The sequence below is a fragment of the Balaenoptera physalus genome (genome assembly GCF_965194825.1).
Source record: "Balaenoptera physalus genome assembly, chromosome: 5".
Taxonomy (NCBI): Eukaryota; Metazoa; Chordata; class Mammalia; order Artiodactyla; family Balaenopteridae; genus Balaenoptera; species Balaenoptera physalus.
In genome coordinates this window covers 55,926,584-55,946,615 of record NC_138884.1, presented here as the reverse complement: position 1 = coordinate 55,946,615, position 20,032 = coordinate 55,926,584, and the positions used below count along the sequence as shown (strand labels likewise).

At 41.7% G+C, this 20,032-nt stretch overlaps 1 protein-coding gene and 1 pseudogene across 5 annotated transcripts in view; both read left to right on the top strand.

The window, feature by feature from the left end:
• Positions 1-7,580, top strand: part of ANXA3 (annexin A3) — a 53,657-nt gene extending 46,077 nt beyond the window's left edge. For all 4 annotated transcript variants that reach the window (XM_082463924.1, XM_082463922.1, XM_082463923.1 and 1 more), the window contains 3 exons: positions 706-764; positions 3,208-3,330; positions 7,007-7,580. In XM_082463924.1, coding sequence (XP_082320050.1) covers positions 706-764; positions 3,208-3,330; positions 7,007-7,066 — 242 coding nt within the window. In that variant the 3' untranslated portion in view covers positions 7,067-7,580. The remainder of the gene's footprint in view (positions 1-705; positions 765-3,207; positions 3,331-7,006) is intronic.
• Positions 7,581-11,126: 3,546 nt separating this feature from the next.
• Positions 11,127-14,960, top strand: LOC309661459 (Y-box-binding protein 1 pseudogene; annotated as a pseudogene). The gene is made up of 2 exons: positions 11,127-11,174; positions 11,685-14,960. The product of its transcript is annotated as a Y-box-binding protein 1 pseudogene (transcript).
• Positions 14,961-20,032: the final 5,072 nt, after the last annotated feature.

Here is a 20,032-nt window from a genome sequence, read left to right as displayed (position 1 = left end):
TTTATTCCCTACAGACTTTTCTAGTCCTGGCTGTTTTCATTTTACTTAAAGGATAATTAATATGCTTATGTTTTTGCCTATTATCTTTTTCTTATTCTGCTTTACTTGTTATTTCAAAATAAAGAATTGAAAGATTGTAGTATTTTTTTGATGGCTGAATTTAGATTATAGGTGCTGGTTCTAATGTAATTAATCAACCTATAAATTCTAATCCAGTCATTTAAGAGAAAATCTTTCCATTGGAAAAACTGGTTTTAAACTGAGCTGCAGTGCCCCTGCTTACCTAATGAGTTATTTGGAGCAACACCTCTGCAGTCTTTAGACCCAAGCTATTCATCAGTAGTCAAAGATGCTAGAAACGGAGCAACGGTACACCCTAGGGAGTTATCAATGTAAGCGTAGGTGTTGGTGTGTCTGGGATCTGGAAATGAGTCAGCGGCTGTGAGAGTTTCTTTGGCAGGTAATTTTATTTTCCCTGTGGCTAAGGATAATTACTGTGCTAAAGTTCCATGCAAATATGACATTATAAGGCTTTGAAATTCAGGTTAAGCATTCATTCACTCTTTCATTCTAAAGAAAAGCCAGGAGTGGGGAGGAGGAGAGTGGTATGTTTACTCAAAAAAAAAATTTTTAAACGTATTACTGTAGATTAACTCAATTTCTATTAAATGAAACTGAACATTACTTTGCTTTTTTTTATAACAGTCTGTTGTGCAAGGAACACGCCTGCCTTTTTAGCTAAAAGACTGCACCAAGCTTTGAAGGTTGGTCTGGAAATTTCATATATATTCTTAACTTCCCTCAAGGAGAATGTAAAAATATTGCTTAATGTTGATGGACTTTCGTATTTCTTTTCCACCTTGATGAGTTCTCTTTTGTAGCTAATGTGTCTACTAATTTGGCTCATTGGTTGATAATGAGTATCCTAATCATTATAGACGTAGGTACACTGCAGTGTTGAGTAAATCATTTCCCCCACTTCACAGTAATGTGGGCAGTCAACTTGTTTTAGGATGACAGACCTCCAGCGTGAGCCAATAGCCTTTCAAGCTGCCTTACTTAAACCAAACTGAGTCAGCAGCCTTTCACGATACAGAAACCCTGTGTTTTCTCGTCGGCTGCCACTGCTAGATGGGGAGCTCCAGGAATCTGTTCAGCAGGTCTTCTTGCTCTTTTATGTCTGTAGACCCTCATACTGAGCCTGGCACATAGAAGATGCTTACTTCAGTTTCTTCCTGGACATTTCCTGTGGAAGTCCACGTGCTCCTACAAAGCTGTGTCCAAAGTAAACACATCATTGTCCCCACCTCACCTCCCACCCCAGTCTTGCTCCCCATGCTGCATTCAGTCATCTCAGTGGATAACCCCAACGGGAACTAGCCTCGCCCAGCTCGCTGAAGTTATTGTACCTTTCCTCCCCAGCCTTGTTCCCTGCGCCTCGGCCGCATCAGCCTTCTTTCCGTTTCTTGACTATGCTGAGCCTCTTCCCACGTCAGGGTCTTTGCATGTGTCGTCCTCTCTCCTCCAGGTCTGCCTATGGCTGTCTCCTTCTCATCTCTGAGGTCTCAGCTCACATGTCACCTCCTGGGAGAGGTCTTCCCTCACTACACCGGTCAGCTGGCTTCCCTTCACTCACACTCCATGCCATCATTTTTTTTTTTAAATTTATTTTATATATTTTTGGCTGTGTTGGGTCTTCGTTTCTGTGCGAGGGCTTCCTCTAGTTGCGGCGAGCGGGGGCCACTCTTCATCACGGTGCGCGGGCCTCTCACTGTCGCGGCCTCTCCTGTTGCGGAGCACAGGCTCCAGACGCGCAGGCTCAGTAGTTGTGGCTCACGGGCCCAGTTGTTCCGCGTCATGTGGGATCCTCCCAGGCCAGGGCTCGAACCCGTGTCCCCTGCATTGGAAGGCAGATTCTCAACCACTGCGCCACCAGGGAAGCCCCGATCGTTCTTATTACCATGCACTTGAGCAACTTGTTCATTGTCTTTACCGTCCATCTCCATCTATTAGAACGTAAACTGCGTGAGAACATAGATATCACCTGTGTTGTTCACTACCATACGCACAGCACAGGGTACAATGTCTGGCACGTAGGAGGTGCTCAATAAGCATTTGTTGAATGAATGAATAAATGAATAGTGTCAATATTCACCTAGCTGTTCAGCGAGAAATGTTACACTTCCCTCTCCTTCATTCTCCTCAAATGATATATCATTAAGTTTTGTCAATCAACCTTTATGAGCATCTCTTACATCTATCCATTTTCTCCATCCCTACTGCCATTATTCTAGGTCAGGCCATCATCATCATCATCTCTCTCTCTCTGTCTCTGTCTCTCTGTCTCTCCCCTCTCTCTCTCATTATGTAATCATCTCTGGATGGGTCCCAAAGCTTCTAGTCTTATTCTGTTATCTTCATCCCACTCTTGCCCTGCAGTCCATTCCTCATACTGTTGCTGTCAAAGGAATTTTCTGAAACCACAAATCTGATCTGATCTCAACACTCTCATGTTTAACAGATTGCAGTAGTTCTTCACACTTGGGATAAAGTCGAATTTCATTTCATGGTTTACAAAGTCTGGCCTTTCTAGACACATTTCTTGCTGTTCCTTCTTATTATTTATGTTCTTGCCCTAAACCATCACACATGCTGTTTCCTGTATAGGAACACTTTTTTTCTTCTCTGTAAGAACTCCATTCCTTCTTCCCCTGGCTGATTATTTAGACCCCAGCTTAAATACCACTTTCTCAAACAGACCTTTCCTAATCTTTGATCTATCTTAGGCCTCCCGAGCATATGCTCCCATAGTACCCAGTAGTTCCCATACGTCACGTTTTATTGTAATGGCCCATTTTCTTACCTGTATCCTTTACAAAATTGAAAGTTTAACTGGGGCATCTCATCTCTGTTTTCAGCATTTGACAATGCGATGGCACAGAGAAAGTGCTCAATAAATATTTCTTGAATAAATGAATGATGATGTTTTAACCAATTTTAATCAATTGATATATATCAATATCAATATATCAATATATATATATCAATATATATCAATATCAATCAATATCAATATATCAATATATATATTGATATATATCAATATCAGATAATATTTTACTATTATCTATGTCCTGTAAATATAGTTCTATATGTTGTTTTGTGAGCAATGAGATTGGTATTGTGGACACTTGCATTTCTCAACAGGGTGCTGGGACTGATGAGTTTACTCTGAACCGAATAATGGTTTCCAGATCAGAAATTGACCTTTTGGACATTCGAGCAGAGTTTAAGAAGCAGTATGGCTATTCCCTACATTCAGCAATTAAAGTAAGTCTCTTCTTAAAAAGAGCAAAACATATCATGCCTCTCTCTACCCATCCTTTTTCCCTTATAATTCTCAAAACATGGAGATATGTGACTTAGGTTTCTCTCTCTTGTCAGTGTGTAAATGTGTTTCCTGAGTTTAAAAGAGTAATAACAAAATATCCCTTAAAGACAGTGATTATTTTTCAGCTCTAAAATCCCAGGCACACAAAAGACACTCAACATTTTTTTCAGGTTTAGTGGCCACTAATTTTTCTTCTTTTATGAATTGCATGTGCAAGTTGCTTACCTATTTTTTATATTGCAGTATTTTAATTTATTTCAGTTTTTCTTTCTGACTATAGAAGAAAAGTACGTATTTTAAATTTCTTCTTTGTTTGACTCAAAAGATAACATCGTTCTGTACCTTGGAGTTTTTTTTATTTCAGGATATAGGAAGCTTTCTTATTCTTTTTAACAGCTGCATATCATTCCATTATTTGTATATTTGTACCTACCACATCAACAGATGTTTCAGGTTTCTTACTATTATAAACAATGCTGCAATACGCATATACAATTTCATAAGGTACAAGTGTATCTGAGGGATAAGTTATCATGAGTTGGTAGGATTGCTGAGACAGATGTAAATACATCCATAATTTTGGTAAATATTACCAATTGACTTCCACTACACCTCAGTTAGTCAACTAGATTCATTCACCAAAATCGTTTCTGTTTTTTGTTTTTTGTTTTTTTTAATGAGAGCTGTTGTTTTTGCACTAAACCTTTTCAGGAAAAGATGCATGCCTAAGTTGAAACAGAAAACTTATTCAAAAAGGCAGCTGTCAGGCTGTGCCTGGGGCTTAGCACAGATTTCATCAACTGCTCATACTCAATGAAATTTGAATCGATCTGACACATTACAATAGTTTCAATCAACAGGGAAAGATACAATAACGTTAACCAAATTGTTTTTACCAAGGCAGAAAAGGAGAGGCATACATTTTATAAAGATTGCCAGTAACAAGGTTGAAACACGAAGAAAGCCTTCAGTTCACCCTTGGCAAACTAGGAAATTCAGTTAACTGGTAGCTCTCTCTGACCTGCTCCATGGTCTGGGTAATTGAGGCTTATTGTATTAGGAAACATTTAAGCAACGTGTATCTTGACAGAAAAGAAAAATCCATTGCTGCAAAGTTCAGTGTGTAATTTAAAATTATCTAAGGTTTCTTCACTTCTGTCAGCTAACATACATTATCAAGTAATCTCATTACGTTTTCAAGACTGATGAATAGGATGTTTTCGATGGTTAAAATTCTGTAATTCAGGAGCTAGAGTTCCATTTTGTATATCATCCCAGCCTTGGGTTCCTCTTCCTTCCGCCTTTAATTTAGACATTTCTCTGCTCATTAACACCTTTCTCAAATGATGACTGGAGGGGACGAGAAGAGGAAGAGAGTAGGTGAGAACAAATCTGTATCTCTTATTACTTAATAATAGGATCTTAGTTTAAAAATTGGATGAAATTACAGGTTTTGGTAGATTTCCTTTATCAACAAGTTGAGTACCTATTTAATAAATAGCATAATTCCAGGGTCTTTAAAGGAAAATATAATAGCTACCCTCAATTAATTCATAATCTATGTGGAGACTGAGGTGGGCATAAATAAAACAATTACAAGATAATACTATGAGTTACCACAGTATTCTGCATAATAATATTTCATATTGATAGTACATACTAAAATGTGAGATTATAAATGCAAAGAAATTTTTTTAAAAAAAGAGAATAAAGTGGCTGACATAAAGAAATAATATGAAACAACATGCAGTTAAATACTAGATTATGGGGTACAGAGGACAGTAGTATAGGAATTGAGAGTAAAAGACATTTGGGATTAGATAGGGAATACTTCTTGGGAAATGGGTCTTGAGCTTGCCTTTCAGGTGAATAAGCATGTGTTAAGTGCCTCGTATGAGCCAGGTGCTATGCTGGTCAATAGGGTCTCAAAGGGGAATGCTCTAGAAACATATATATGATGAGAAGTAGGAGGGTAAGAATTAATGAGGCACTTGATTGATTAGGAGTCTACCTTGGGAATATGGAAAAATAAAATCTGAGTGGCAGTATGCATTCAGTTGAAAGGGAGACTCGAGATCACAGAATTCGTATTCCATTCATTCCATTTAAAATATTTACTAAATGTATATTATGTGCCACGTTCAGGATTAAAATTATAAGTAAAGTAAAAAGTTTTCTGTCCTTATGGAATTAGAAATAAATGTAAAATTACAACCATGTTCAATGTAAAGGAGATTGTGCTATAAGATCACATAACAGGAGGATTTGACCTATAGGAAGGTTATGATTCAGATCTAAAAATGACTAGACTTAACAGGGCGAAGGCTGTGGGGGTCAGAGGTCAGCAGAGCCTTCTAACAAAGGAGTTGCAAGTGGAAAGACCTCGTGGTGGAGGAAACATTAATGAAAACTGAGGCTGGCAAGACCAGATCATTCAGGACTTTTTCTGACAATGTCTAAGGATTTTGTTTTGCTTAAGAGCAATGGGAGGCCACTGAAGTGTTTAAATTTTAATCACATAGTGTCATGACCAGAAGTCCATTTAGAAAAGATCCCTGTGACTGTGGACAATGAATTGGACATAAGATAGAAGGGATGTGGGGTGATGAGTTACTATATTAGTCATATTAGAGTAGCTCTGACTGTAACACAAAATAGTGATGCAAAGCTACTGGTAATACAAAGGGAGGAAAGAGCAAAGACTCAAAAGATATTTAGGAGTTCAAACTTACGGGACTTGGTATGACATCTTGGTGTGAGGAGAAAGGAAGGGAAGGAGTCGAGGATGACTCCCAGGTTTCTAACTGCCAGACTCATAACAAACATGGCATCTTGTACTGTAAGCCTCAATCTCACCTGGTATCTTTCCTGAACCAAGATGATCTTTTTTGGCTAGCCTAGGGGAGAGGAACTGGGAAACATACTCTGTGGGGATGTAGTTCATTTCACTTTCTTAAGTCAGGAAGTATAGTTTGGTGTTAAGGGGCCAGGTTAACTGGGCTCGAATCCTCCCTCTGCATTTATTCTCTACATAGTTTAGGGCAAATTTCCCAACCTCTGTTTTTCTCGTTTTACTTATCTGTTAGGTGGAGCTACTATGGTATCTACTGTACAGAGTTATTATAAGGGTTAAAGTAGTTAACCCTTAGAAGAGCAAGTGTTTGATAAATACTAATATAAATATTATTAAAACTATAATTTTCTAAAGTTTTGTGAGAAAAATAAGATTATGTAATATTAGGTAATTGATGCACTCATTTTTTTAAACCCAAATTGAAATTTACTTGCAGTATATCAGGAAGAATATATAATAATATATTATATATATATATATCATCCATCATATATTAATATATGATATAATATATATATCATATGATATATATAATATATCATCCATCCATCTTTATATTATAAAGAAGATGCTAGGCTGGAACAGGATTACACTCAGGTGTGAATGGATGATGGAATTACAGGTGCATTTCACTAAATGGTACAGGTCCTGAGCCTTACACGCCAGTGAATCCCCTAGTGCTGTGCAATTTGATTCATTCATGGTCCCCTCATTATTTACGCCATGTCTGTCCTTCTATCCATTGGTCCTGTTCCTTGCAGTCGGATACTTCTGGAGACTATGCAATCACACTCGTAAAGATCTGTGGAGGAGATGACTGAGTCAAGAATGTCATTTCCAAAGGCTGCCTGCTCCCATGACGGACTTTTCCCACAGCTCTAACTACTTCTTTCTCGCAATATTTACAAGCACAAGCAAGTGTCAAGAGCAACCTGTTTTCCTAACAGAAATTTTCATTGTTCCATAATAATAACAACAAAAAAGTGATTATTATCGTAGAGCATCTCATCATAATGTAGCCGTTTATAAATGAACTTTTTAAATGATATTAAGGATCAGCTAATACTATCCAAATTATATTTCTGCTTTGGAAGTGAGACTCTTTGTACAGTTCTAAAACATTAAATGCAAAACAGTGTAATACAAGTTCTTGCCTCTGTAAAAGGTAATCTGTTTGTTGTTACCATCAACCAGCATTGTTTGGTAGCTGGCACCGACAACTAATGGTATTTTAAAACATGTTTTTGTTATAAAGCTATTGCTGCTTCCATTTGTCTATCATCTTATTAATCACATTCATCCTTAAGAAAGGAATAAAAACGAAGATGCATGTAATCCTGGCTTCCCCTTTCTCGTCTGATCAAGCTAGAGCAGTGGCAATGCATAATAATTTATTTCAGAAAACATCTGCTGAACTACTGATCTAACCACTGCCCATCTGAATGGCAAGCATGAATTGTGGTTGTTTCATGTTAAATACTACTTTCCCAGAAGGGGTGTTTAGAATCAAGTTTCTAAGATATCCTTTTCCTCTAAAATAAGTTGGCAAAACTACACATTTCAACAAATCTTTCATGTCACTTTTGAAAGGGACCTAGGATGAAATACCTAGACTAAAAGGAAATATATAAGGTAAAAAATTCTAGTTGGAGTTATTAGTCTGAACTAAAATAGAAATGATAGTTGTATGAGAAACAGAAATAGTGATGTCCAGAACTTTTAATCAATGGATTCCACTGGTCAACATTTCTGAGACCTTTCAGAAAGTTGGAGAAGTTATTTCTCATTCTGAGATTTCCAAAATGCATATGGGAACAAAGCACAGGGATTTAGAATCTGCATACCAGGTTTTGACATCCTGCCCTACCATTTACCACTCTGTGATGCTGGGAACTACGAAACCCTGCTAAACCAAAGTTTTCTCATCTTAACAGCACTTACCTCTCTCATAGGTTTGTTTTTTTTTTTAAAAAAGGTTAAGTAAAACAATACCTGGGCTTCCCTGGTGGCGCAGTGGTTGAGAATCTGCCTGCCAATGCAGGGGACACGGGTTCGAGCCCTGGTCTGGGAAGATCCCACATGCCGCGGAGCAACTAGGCCCGTGAGCCACAACTACTGAGCCTGCGCGTCTGGAGCCTGTGTTCCGCAACAAGAGAGGCCACGATAGAGAGAGGCCCGCACACTGCGATGAAGAGCGGCCCCCACTTGCCGCAACTAGAGAAAGCCCTCGCACAGAAATGAAAGACCCAACACAGCCAAAAATAAATAAATAAATAAATAAATTTATTTTTAAAAAAACAAAAAAAACAATGCCTGTGAAGCACTTAGCCCTGTGCCTGGACATGGCAAATGTTCAATTACCATGTTATCATTTATTATTACCAAGCAACATCAAAATGAGCATGACAGCATTGCAACCATTCTTCAATAGACTTCAGTTCACCTACCATGTGACACACCCTGTGCTAAGTAAGTGTTGGGTACACCAGAGGAACTAACTCGTTTCCTTTGCCCAAAGAGCTTAAAATCTGTTTAGGGAGAGAGACCAATGTGGTGGAGGCTTAGAGTACAAGGGGAGGTGACCGGTGATAGGCAGGGGCTAGATTATGAAGGTCTCACAGACCATGCTAAAGAGTTTACAAGCAAGGGAGAGTCATGGAAGGAGCATTCAAGGAGGATTTCAGTCCGGGAAATGATGTGGTCAAATTTTTGATCAAGGAAGAGGAATGTGTGGGAGAAGAAAGCTAAAGGCAGGGAGCCCACTTGGCAAATTAATTCTCTAATCAATACTAGAAGCATCAGTCTGAGCTAAGATAATGGCAAGGGAGAAAAAGGGGGGGGGGGAAATATACACACTCAAGAAGTATTTAGGAGGTAAAATTGACAGAACACAATAATCAAAAGGGTCAGGTGTCAAGTATGCCCTCACGATTTTGGCTTAAGTGACTTGGTTAGTAAGTGTCTCACCAAGCAATAAATCATTGCTAATGCTCACTGAGTGCTTACTGTATATCAGGCACTATGTTAAACAGTGTAGCATATGGTAAATCATTAATCCTCAAGGAACTTTCCAATGTAGGCGTTAACTCACAGATACAGGAATGGAAGCTTAGAGAAATTAAGTAATTTGCCCATTGGAAGAGCCAAGATTTAAACCCAAGCAGCCCAACTCACAGTGTCCAGGCTATTAACCACTATTTTGCCTTAGAATTTATCCCACTCCAAGGCCACCGTTCTTTTCAACCCGAGAACTTAGTTATTGGAATGCAGTGATTTTTGTCTGTTGCATTCACTGCTATATCCTTAGTGTTTAGAACATGCTTGGCACGTAGAAGGCACTTATCTATAGCGTTGCATGTCATGTATTTTATTTATTTTGACTGCTGCATATCACTCCATTGTGTTAGTCATATATTCATAAGTATAATTTCTAGGAGGCCACAAAATTGCCCTGGGGGAAGTAGGGGAAGCATCATTTTATCTGGATCGCTTCCCTTTGTGCTTCTTGAAGTGATGGTGCCCCACTATGGCTACAGAAGTAGCCTTCATCTCCAGTGAGTAAGGGGCAGAGTGTAACAGGAAAAACACAAAACTAGGAAGGCCTTGGGTTTTTCTCTTTAACGGGTTCTGATCACCAATTTCCCATGTTGGGCAGCGGTTGGGGTGGAGATGAGGATGGGGAGTGGGTCCCACACCAACAAGCAATGCTCTGATACCAGCTGGATGTCCTACAATTCAACTCAATTCTGACACTGTCTACCTGGTGATACCAAACCCCATAGGTTAAGGGCTCAGTCCTATAAGACTACCCCGCTCTTCAGGTGCCAGTCAAGGTTGTCACCTGTGCTTCTGACTGACTGGCTAAAGATTGGAGTTTCCATCAACCTCCACCTTGGGTGTGACCAATTTGTTAAGAGTGGTTCACAGAACTCAGGGAAACATTTACTTACGCTTAGAAGTTTATAATAAAAGAATATGGTAAAGGATACAGATTAACGTCTAGATGGAAGGGATGTGTAGGGCAAGGTGGGTGGGAAGGGGCATGGAGCTTCCATGCCCCATCCAGGCCCACCCCCTCACCCCCCTGCCCAGCACCTCCATGTGTTCACCAACCTGGAAGCTCTCCGAACCCCAGACTATTGGAGTTTTATAGAAGCTTCATCACATAGGCTTGAGCAATCCTTAACTCCATTTTCAGCCCTTTTCCCTTCTCAAGAAAATGAGGGGCAGGGCTGAAAATTCCAAGCTTCTAATCATGGCTTTGTCTTTCCAATGACCAGCCCTCATCCAGGAGCCCACCCAGAGTCGCCTCACTAGCAAAGACCAAATATTAGGGCAAAAGATACTCCTAGTGCTCTTACCACTTAGGAAATTACAAGGGTTTTAAGCGCTCTGTGCCATGAATGAGGGGCAGAGACCAATATATATGTTTTCTATTCTCTCACCAGGGATTCACCGTGTACTTTGTCATAAAAAAGGATAGCTACTAAACCATTGTGAAAGTCAATGTAAATGTTATACATCTCTAAATTCCTAGCCCAGTTCCCTAGTCAGAGTAGGTACATGACAAATCTTAACGACAATTATTTGTAAAGTGGGGTCGTAGATCTTTCCTGCCGTTTGCACCAGGTTGATGTAAGGAGCACAGGAAATAATGATTGGAGCTACTGTGAAAAGTATTGAACGCTATTCAAACGTGATGTAGAATTGTAGAATTGATAGTAAAATTATCACTTTTTGTTGTATGTATGAATCAAGGACTTACTATGTGCTGAGTACTATGCAATATATTTTAGATCTCATTTATTCTCAGAGCATGGTTATATGTGTCAGTGTTATCGCCATTTACAGATGAGGAAAATGAGGCTCAGAAAGGTTAGGATGCTAGCCCAAGGTTACACAGCGGGAAAACCAAGGTGTAGGATCCAGGTCAGATGGTATTTGTGCATGAGTGAGTATGAAGAAAGATAAGAACATGAAGGGAGTGGTGATCACTGGACAGAACCCTGCAAAGAGAAAGGAACTTTGAGATAACGAAAGACTCCAAGGAAAACTCTCCTCCAACCCCTCTACTCTCATCCTTCTTGCCTCCTATGCATTGGGCCAGCTGGTAGCTGCTAAAAGCATGTTTCTGATGATTCCGATGGAACGTGGTTATCTCAAGATGGAAGGTTGTTACTGACCCTTCCAAAGAACTGCAATATTTATTTAAATGTTTAAATACTACATGAGAATGAGAGGGGCTGTATAGGGCACAGGACAGTGAGTGGTTTAGTGCACGGGCCCTGGGGTCATGCTGCCCAGATCTGTTGACTGTAGGCAAATTACTTGACCTTGCTAAGTCACCTATTCCTCACCCTTAAAATGGGGACAGTGGTAGTTCCTACCTCATATAGTTATTTTGATCATTAAACAAGAAAACATTTAAAAGGTGGTTAGCACAGAGTTCGATCGGGAGCGGGAGCGGAGAGCGGACCCCAGAGAGCCCCGAGCAGTGTCACCGCTGCCGCCGGCCTAGCTACCGTCACAGCCCGGGAGGGGCCGCAGCTGCCGCAGGGGGCCCCAGTCACCGTCGCCGCAGCCACGAGCAGCGAGGCCGAGACCCGGCAGCCGCCCGCCGCCCCCCGCCCTCCGCGCTGCCGACCCCAAGCCCCGCACGACGGGCAGCGGCGGCGCAGGGCGCGGCGGCCCGGGCGGCCTCACACCGGCGGCGCCTGCCGGCGGGGACGACAAGGCCATCGCATCGAAGGTTTGGGGAACAGCAAAATGGTTCAGTGTGAGAAACGGGTGTGGTTTCATCAACAGGAATGACGCCGAGGGAGATGCATTTGTTCACCGGACTGCCGTAAAGAAGAAGAACCCCAGGAAGTACCTTCGCGGTGTAGGAGATGGAGAGACCGTGGAGTTTGATGTCGTTGAAGGAGAAAAGGGTGCGGAGCAGCAAACGATGCAGGCCGGGGGCGGTTCCAGCGCAAGGCGGTAAATATGCAGCAGAGCATAACCATTATAGACGCTCTCCACGTCGCAGGGGTCCTCCCCGCAACTACCAGCAGAATTACCAGAAGAGTGAGAGTGGGGAAGAGACGCAGGGATCGAGAGTGCCCCCGAAGGCCGGGCCCGACAGCGCCGGCCCTACCGCAGGCCAAGGCGCCCACCTTACTGCACGCGGAGACCCTATGGGCGTCGAGCACAGCGTTCCAACCCTCCCGTGCAGAGAGAAGTGATGGAGGGTGCTGACAACCAGGGCGCAGGAGAACAAGGTAGACCAGTGACACAGAATATGTATCGGGGTTATAGACCACCGTTCCGCAGGGGCCCTCCTCGCCGAAGACAGCGCAGAGAGGACGGCAGTGAAGAAGATAAGGCAAATCGAGGAGATGAGACCCAAGGTCAGCAGCTACCTCACCGTCGGGACCGCCGCAACTTCAATTACCGACGCAGACGCCCGGGAAACCCTAAACCACAAGATGGCAAAGAGACAAAAGCAGCAGATCTACCAGCTGAGAATTCGTCCTCTCCCGAGGCTGAGGAGGGCGGGGCTGAGTAAATGCTGGCTTACCATCTCTACCATCATCCGGTTTAGTCATCCAACAAGAAGAAATGAATATGAAATTCCAGCAATAAGAAATGAACAAAAGATTGGAGCTAAAGACTAAAGTGCTTGCTTTTTGCCTGTTGACCAACTAGAACTATCTGCATTATCTATGTAGCATGGGGTTTTTATTATTTTTACCTAAAGACGTCTCTTTTTAGTAATGACAAACGTGTTTTTTTTTTTTTTTTTTTTTAAAAAGCCTGGTTTTTCTCAATACACCTTTAAAGGTTTTTAAATTGTTTCATATCTGGTCAAGTTGAGATTTTTAAGAACCTCATTTTTAATTTGTAATAAAAGTTTACAGCTTGATTTTTTTCAAAAAAGTCAACAAACTGCAAGCACCTGTTAATAAAGGTCTTCAATTAAAAAAAAAAAGAAGATGGTTAGCATAGTGCCTAGCGTATGGTAAGCCCTCAAAAAATGTTAGCCCAGATCATATTATTATTACAGTGTATTATTCAAGGGCCATGTTTTTTATTGCCTCCAATTTCCACAAGGTGGCAGGTCGAGTTCAAAGTGGACCCCATGGCTCTGTGTCCCAAAGGCAAAACCTATTTTAATTGTTTCAGAATAACTGGGACAATTATGAATTGTTCGGAAACATCTTCATTGTCTATAGAATGTTTGTCACGGTCCAGGCATCTTACTGTTGCTGAAAAACCCTTCTTAATGGAACATATGGATCATTTAATTTAATCCTCTGTTTCTCACGATTCCCAGCACCATCTGCATTTACATGAAATGTGTATTAACTCTTCCAGGGATCACCTGGCTGAGTACATTCAAGTCATCTCGTTATGCACTAAGTTTAGCCCCTGGAAGACTGTGAAGGGGAGACAACGAGCAAGCTGGAAGGAGTCCTGGTCTCTGTGACTGGTGAACTGCAGAAGGCAGGAGATCTGTACACCTCATCTTAGAGTGACAGGGTGTTTGGTCTGTTCATGAGGAGCTGTAACAGGGCATGTTGAGGGAAATGTTTAAACAGTATAATTCAGACTTTTCTTCTATGTATCCTCTTCTTTTTCCATTTCCCTAATTTCACGTCATATTGCTAACCTCCAATTTCTACGATTTTACTTTGTCTTTAGCGCATTGGTTTTGGGGTCAGATCAGACTGGGTCCAAATCCTGGCTCCACTACCCATGATGGCAGTGTTTATAGCAGCACATATATGACAAATACTTCTTTACACCGCCATTCTTTTTTAATTAAGTTTTTAAATTGAGGTAACATTGACTTATATAAGTTTCATGCGTACAGTGTTGTATTTCTACTTCTGTATACCCTACAACATCAGTTCTTTACCTGATGACAAAACCTACCTGAAAGAGTTGTGAGGATTAAATGAAATAAAGCACATGAAGGATTTAATTCAATCAGAAATAGTTACTAGTAATTACACTGGCATAGCCTTGCCCGGCAAGTGGCAGATAGAAGGTGTTCAATGAGCATTTGTAGAGTAAATAAATGACACTTATTTTAGCACTTCACAGTGATAGTAACTCTAAGACTGGCCTTGGATATCTTCAAGGAAAACGCTCACTGAAATCAGTGATCTTGTCAAATGTGTTCTCTGATTACGGGAGTCCAGTGATATATAAAGCTCCCCAGGCTTGTTTCCTGCCCTCCACTCATAATTGTGTGACATGTGAGCATTCAAGTTACTTAACCTTTCTGTGCCTTGATTTCCTTATCTGTAAAGCCAGGATGGCAAGAGCATTTAATACTTCAGATTCAGATAGGTGTGAGGCTTCAGCAAGTCAGTTTAGGTAAAGCACATAGCACAGAGCTTGCCATACCTTAAGTGCTCAATAAATGTTAGCTATTATCCTCTGGCTCGGTTTGGAAGACCTACCATTGCTTCTACTTGATTCACTTGGGGGATTTTTGGATGTTGGAAAGTCAACGCTTCTTGTTTGTAATTAGGAAAGAAGATAAAGCAGACCTCTTGGCAACTTCCTGCCTATGAAACCTTGTGTTTTACGAACCACGGAAAGTACCCCAAATTTCTTCTTAACCCACCCCAGCAAATTGACAAATTCGGATCTTTCCCACCCACTCTCTGTACATCTCCTGTGGGACTATGAAAATAAAGGAAGTATTCGTTGCTTTGTGCATAAGCTGTTTTCCTACTGGTATATTTCTTCTAGTTTCGACAAACTCAAGCTTTCTGCCAGTTTTATCTACCGAAGGGTCAGCCCTGCTCCGAGACCAGAGTTTGCCTGTTTCTGTGGATTTTGCAAAGTCAAAAGTGGGAGAGAGGCAAATTTCAAGTGAGGAGACTTACAGAGTAGGAGTGGCGCTGAATGGCTGCAGCAGTAAACAGTAAAAAGAAATCCCCAATCCTCAAACCCAGGACGCCAAAACAGCCCATTCAGCTGCATGAGTTTTAAAACACAATCATGCATGAGGGAGAACGGGCCATCAAAACCTACTGGAGTCCTCTTCTGGCACAAGCTTTGTGGAACTGGATGTGGCAATAAATAATGGCCAGGGTGACTTGCAGAGCTCTGGGCTTGCCCTGAAGTAACTGATACAGTATCAACCACCAGACAAAAGAGAACTTTGACAAAGGATACTGAGATGAAATCAACTCCCACATACACGAGCATGCCACAGTGGGGTAGAAGGCGGGGAGAACAAAGGTCCTGGTGGGAAGTGAGGGAGAAGGAGCCCAAGTCACACCTCCCCTTAGAGAACTGCAGCCAGAGCATAACTAGCCTATACCAGTGCTCCTGGCCACATCTGTCACGCGAAGTTTAGAGGTTTTCAAAGCGGAAAATTTAAACTTTTCCTTTTGCTTTGTGTTAGAGAGTCAAGTCTACAGAGACAAATTCACATCATGTATTGCACATTCTGTTTAAACAGGTGTTGACTGATCTCTTCATGCAAAATATCTTCTTTGGTTGCTGTCAGTCAAACCAAGTCTGTGAGTCCTTTATTCCTTCAACTATTTATTGCATGGTAACCATGGCCTAGGAACTGTGCTAGGTGCTGGGGTTACAGGATGAATAAAGCTACTCATTTTCTGACTTCAAAGGCTTGATATTCTGGGGAATGAGAAAGAGAAAGTAAAGACAGATACCCAGATAATTAGTAAATACAGTGTGGTGGTCGTGGTGATGATGGTGACAGTGGTGATAGTGGTGATGGTGGTGGTGGTGGTGGTGATGGTGGTGATGGTGGTGATGGTGGTGATGGTGGTGGTGGTGGTGATGGTGGTGATGGTGGCCGTGGTGATGGTGGTGGCGATGGTGGTGGTGGCAATGGTGGTAGTGGTGGTGGGGGTGGCAATGGTGGTGGCGATGGTGGTGGCGATGGTGATGACATTTGTGGTGGTGGCGATGGTGATGATGGTGGTAGTGATGCTGGTGGTGGTCGTGATGGTGGTGATAGTGGTGGCGGTGGTGATTGTGGCGGTGGTGATGGTGGTGATGGTGGTGGTGGTGGCGATGGTGGTGGTGGTGGTGATGGTGATGGTGGTGATAGTGGTGGAGGTGATAGTGGTGGTGGTGTTGGTGGTGATGGTGGTGATGGTGGTGATAGTGGTGGTGGCGATGGTGGTGGTGGTGGCAATGGTGGTGGTGGTGGTGATGGTGATGGTGGTGGTAGTGATGGGGGTGCTTGTGGTGGTGATGGTGATGGTGGTGGTGGCAGTAGTGATAGTGGTAGTGTTGGGAGGGATGGTGATGGTAGTGGTGATAGTGGTAGTAGTGGGGGTGATGGTGTTGGTGATGATAGTGATCGTGGTGGTAGTAGTGATAGTAGTGCTGGTGTTGGTGGTAGTGTTGGGGGTTGATGGTGGTGGTGGTGGATGGGTTTGGGGAACAGGCAGACCTGGCTGCCCCACCTTGAAGATATTTGACCTCAGACAAGATTCTCACACTGTTGCTCCTGACCTCCAGAGCTGACAAATAAAATATTTAAAGAAACTGCTGATTATTAGATGCTCAATTAAAAACTGTTAAAGTCCTATACGGCAGTGATTAAGAGTCTGAAGCCAGTCTAGTTCAGGTTCAAATTCTAGCTCTAAACATACTAGTCATGGACAAATTATTTAAACTCTTGGTGCCTCCGTTTCCTTATCTGTGAAATTTGATAGTAATAATTAAACCAGCCACCTCAGATTAAACAGATTAAATAGATCAATGCATGTAAGCACTTAGACCAACCCAATGAATAGTATGTGCTATGTGAGTGCTAACTATTTATCATGAACTATGGTAAAATGTGATATGCTCTGTAACGATGATATTAAAAACTCTGTGAACTACTATGCATCATAACATCTTATGGAAAAACCCAAGTGAACTTTTTGGCCTACCCAATAGATATAGATATAGATAGGCAGATAGACAGACACACGTATAAAAGAGATACTTCATATTTTGCTACATAGGAAAAAAAAAGAGAACATGTTAACAACGTAGAGGGAAACAGAAAACCAGAGAGACTGGAAGAACACACATGACAGTGGTAACTGTTCATCTCTGGGTGGTCTGATTACAGGTAACTCTTCTTTTTTCCCTAAGTTTTGTGTTTTATAAAATTTTAACAGTTATTGGTTTACTAATTTTAAAACATTTAAAAATGTTTAAGGAAGGAAGTTTGGTGATTAACAGGTGCGTAGAGCTCCAATGAAGGATTGATAAGATCGGTCAGGGAAGGAGTCACCGGGAATGGAAACTCTGAGCCAGGTATTAAAGAAATTAACTAGTAGGGGCTTTGAAGACATATGGACTGGTACAGAGATGAGGACAAGCTCCCAAGAACTGCCTGATTACATATTATTTGATGACATGGGAAAGTCATGCAGCAAATAGTGCATGGGATAAGTGGACCATCAACCCTCAGTGAAGAGCCTTCTCTGGGCCTGAATATCAGGAGCCCATCCTTTGTGTTCACTTGTTGTCCTGTTTTCTGTGGTATCTGGTGGAAAGTTTGGCTCCTCTCTCTCTCACTCTCACTCTCTCTCTTTTTCTCTCTCCAATTTCAGAAATCTTATTGTGGAATCCTGTCTGTTGAAGATAGCTAGAGACCAGTTTAAGTCTTTGTGATGGAACCCACAGAATGGATGTTAATTATATTACCTACTTTCCAGATACTGACAGGTAATCTGAGAGACGTGTAGACCTCCCTATCATGGCTGAGAACCAGCGTAAGATCCAGCTTGTGTATGTCCACTCAAAGCTGAGTCTTTCCCAGGAAGTGGGTGACACAGCGCGACATTCAGCTGGGAATGGTCCTACTTTTCCAGCGCTTCCTGTGCCTCACCACGGACCTCTGGACTCTAAGGCAGTACCAGCCTGTGCCACAGGCAGGCCCCACCAGCTTAGGGCACCTGGCAGTTATTTCAGTTCTTCTGGGTACCAGCCTGCACCTTAGCCTTCTGTCACTGGAGGGCTAAATGCGACAGCAATGACTGGAGAATGTCTTCAGTTTATTCCTATATGTTTCTGGAGAGAAGACCTGGTGACAGGGAAAAAGCAGCTTCCTTCTTCTCTCTACCTCCTGTCTCTTCTTAAGCCCTCTGCTTTAATTTCTGGCTGACTTGAGCAATGCTGACAAGACAAAGAGAAGTCTTTCCACTGTTTAGTCTACTTTTAATTATTTCAATATGGAGACCTTCCCTGGCCACCAGGCAACAACTGTCCATTCTTGATTTTCTCCTCGTTCTTACTTCTGGTTGCTGGGGATGTAGTTTGGTTGGACCAGGTGCAGCCAGAAACTTCTTGGGAGGTCCAGGGTTTCCCAGAATTTATAATCTACCCAGAGAAAGCCCCTGTGGGGAAACTCCACAGATCTTTCTCTGGCTACACCTCTGGGGACACTGCGGTTGTCCTACTTCTCCTGGGCTGCTCTTGGCTTCCTCAATGTGATGGTTCTGTCTTCTTTCTTCAGGAGAAAGTCTCCCTGACCTCCCCCTTCCTAGGTATAAAGGAAAGACTCTAGGCTTTGGAGCCACACTCTGAGTTCAAATGCCACCTACTTGCTGTGTAACTTTGGGCAAATTACTTCGTGAGGCTGATCCACCATTTCCTTTTGTTTATAAAATGGGAGTAGAGAAATAAGTCAGACAGAGGAAGACAAATACTGTATGATCTCACTTATACGTAAATCAAAAAAAAAAACAAAATGGAACTCAGATACAGAGAACAGATTGGTGGTTGTCAGAGGTGGGGTTTGGGAGGTGGGTGAAATGGGTAAAAGTGGTCAAAAGGTACAAACTTGCAGTTATAAGATAAAGAACTCATGGGGGTGTAATGTAGAACATGGTGGCTGTAGTTTATAACACTGTACTATATATTTGAAAGTTGCCAAGAGAGTGAACCTTGAACTTCTCATCACAAGAAAAAAAAAAAAAATCTAACTATGTATGGTGATGGATATCAACTAGACTTACTCTGGTGATCATTTCACCATATATGCATGTATATACCAAACCATTATGTTGTACACCTAAAACTAATACAACATTAACGGCAATTATATCTCAATTTGAAAAAAAGATGGGAATAATTTATGTAACTCATAGTGCCAAGAGGCCCAAGGAGGGAATAATGGAAGATAGGAAGAGTTAAATGAGGTAACAAAAGTTCCCTAACAAAAAGCACCTAACACAACATCGGAAACACAGTAATAATTGGACATTATTTACACCTTTCCCCAGTTTCCCATTCTCCTTTGCTATACCTAGTACATGCATATGATCCTTTTTGTTTCAAGTACTTTCCTATTAACAATTATAGGGCAACTGACACAGGACTGCGTATTCTGTTTAACAACCGTGGGGAAGTTTGGCAGCTTAACAAAACATCCTTGACTCCCTTGCAGAGAGAATTCAGCTTCCCTTGGACTTTGGCTTTAAGACCTCACATTCTTTTCTCAGAAAACAGACCTGAAGACCCGGTAGGTGTTAAATGTGCTCTGATCCTTTCAGGTGTCTTTGTTTCAATAATAATAATAAACACCAGTTTCTTAACACTGAATATGAGCAATCTGTAGATGTTATCTCCTTTAACCTTAACTCCGTGAGGCAGGTGACATCATCCCAATTTATAGTTAGGAAACTGAGACTCAGAAAGGCTAAGTGCCACCCTACATCCCATAACTAGATCATTCTGAAACCACAAGACAAACCAAGATATCTATGGCTCCAGAATCCATGCTCCTGGCACTCTCACCAAGGTGC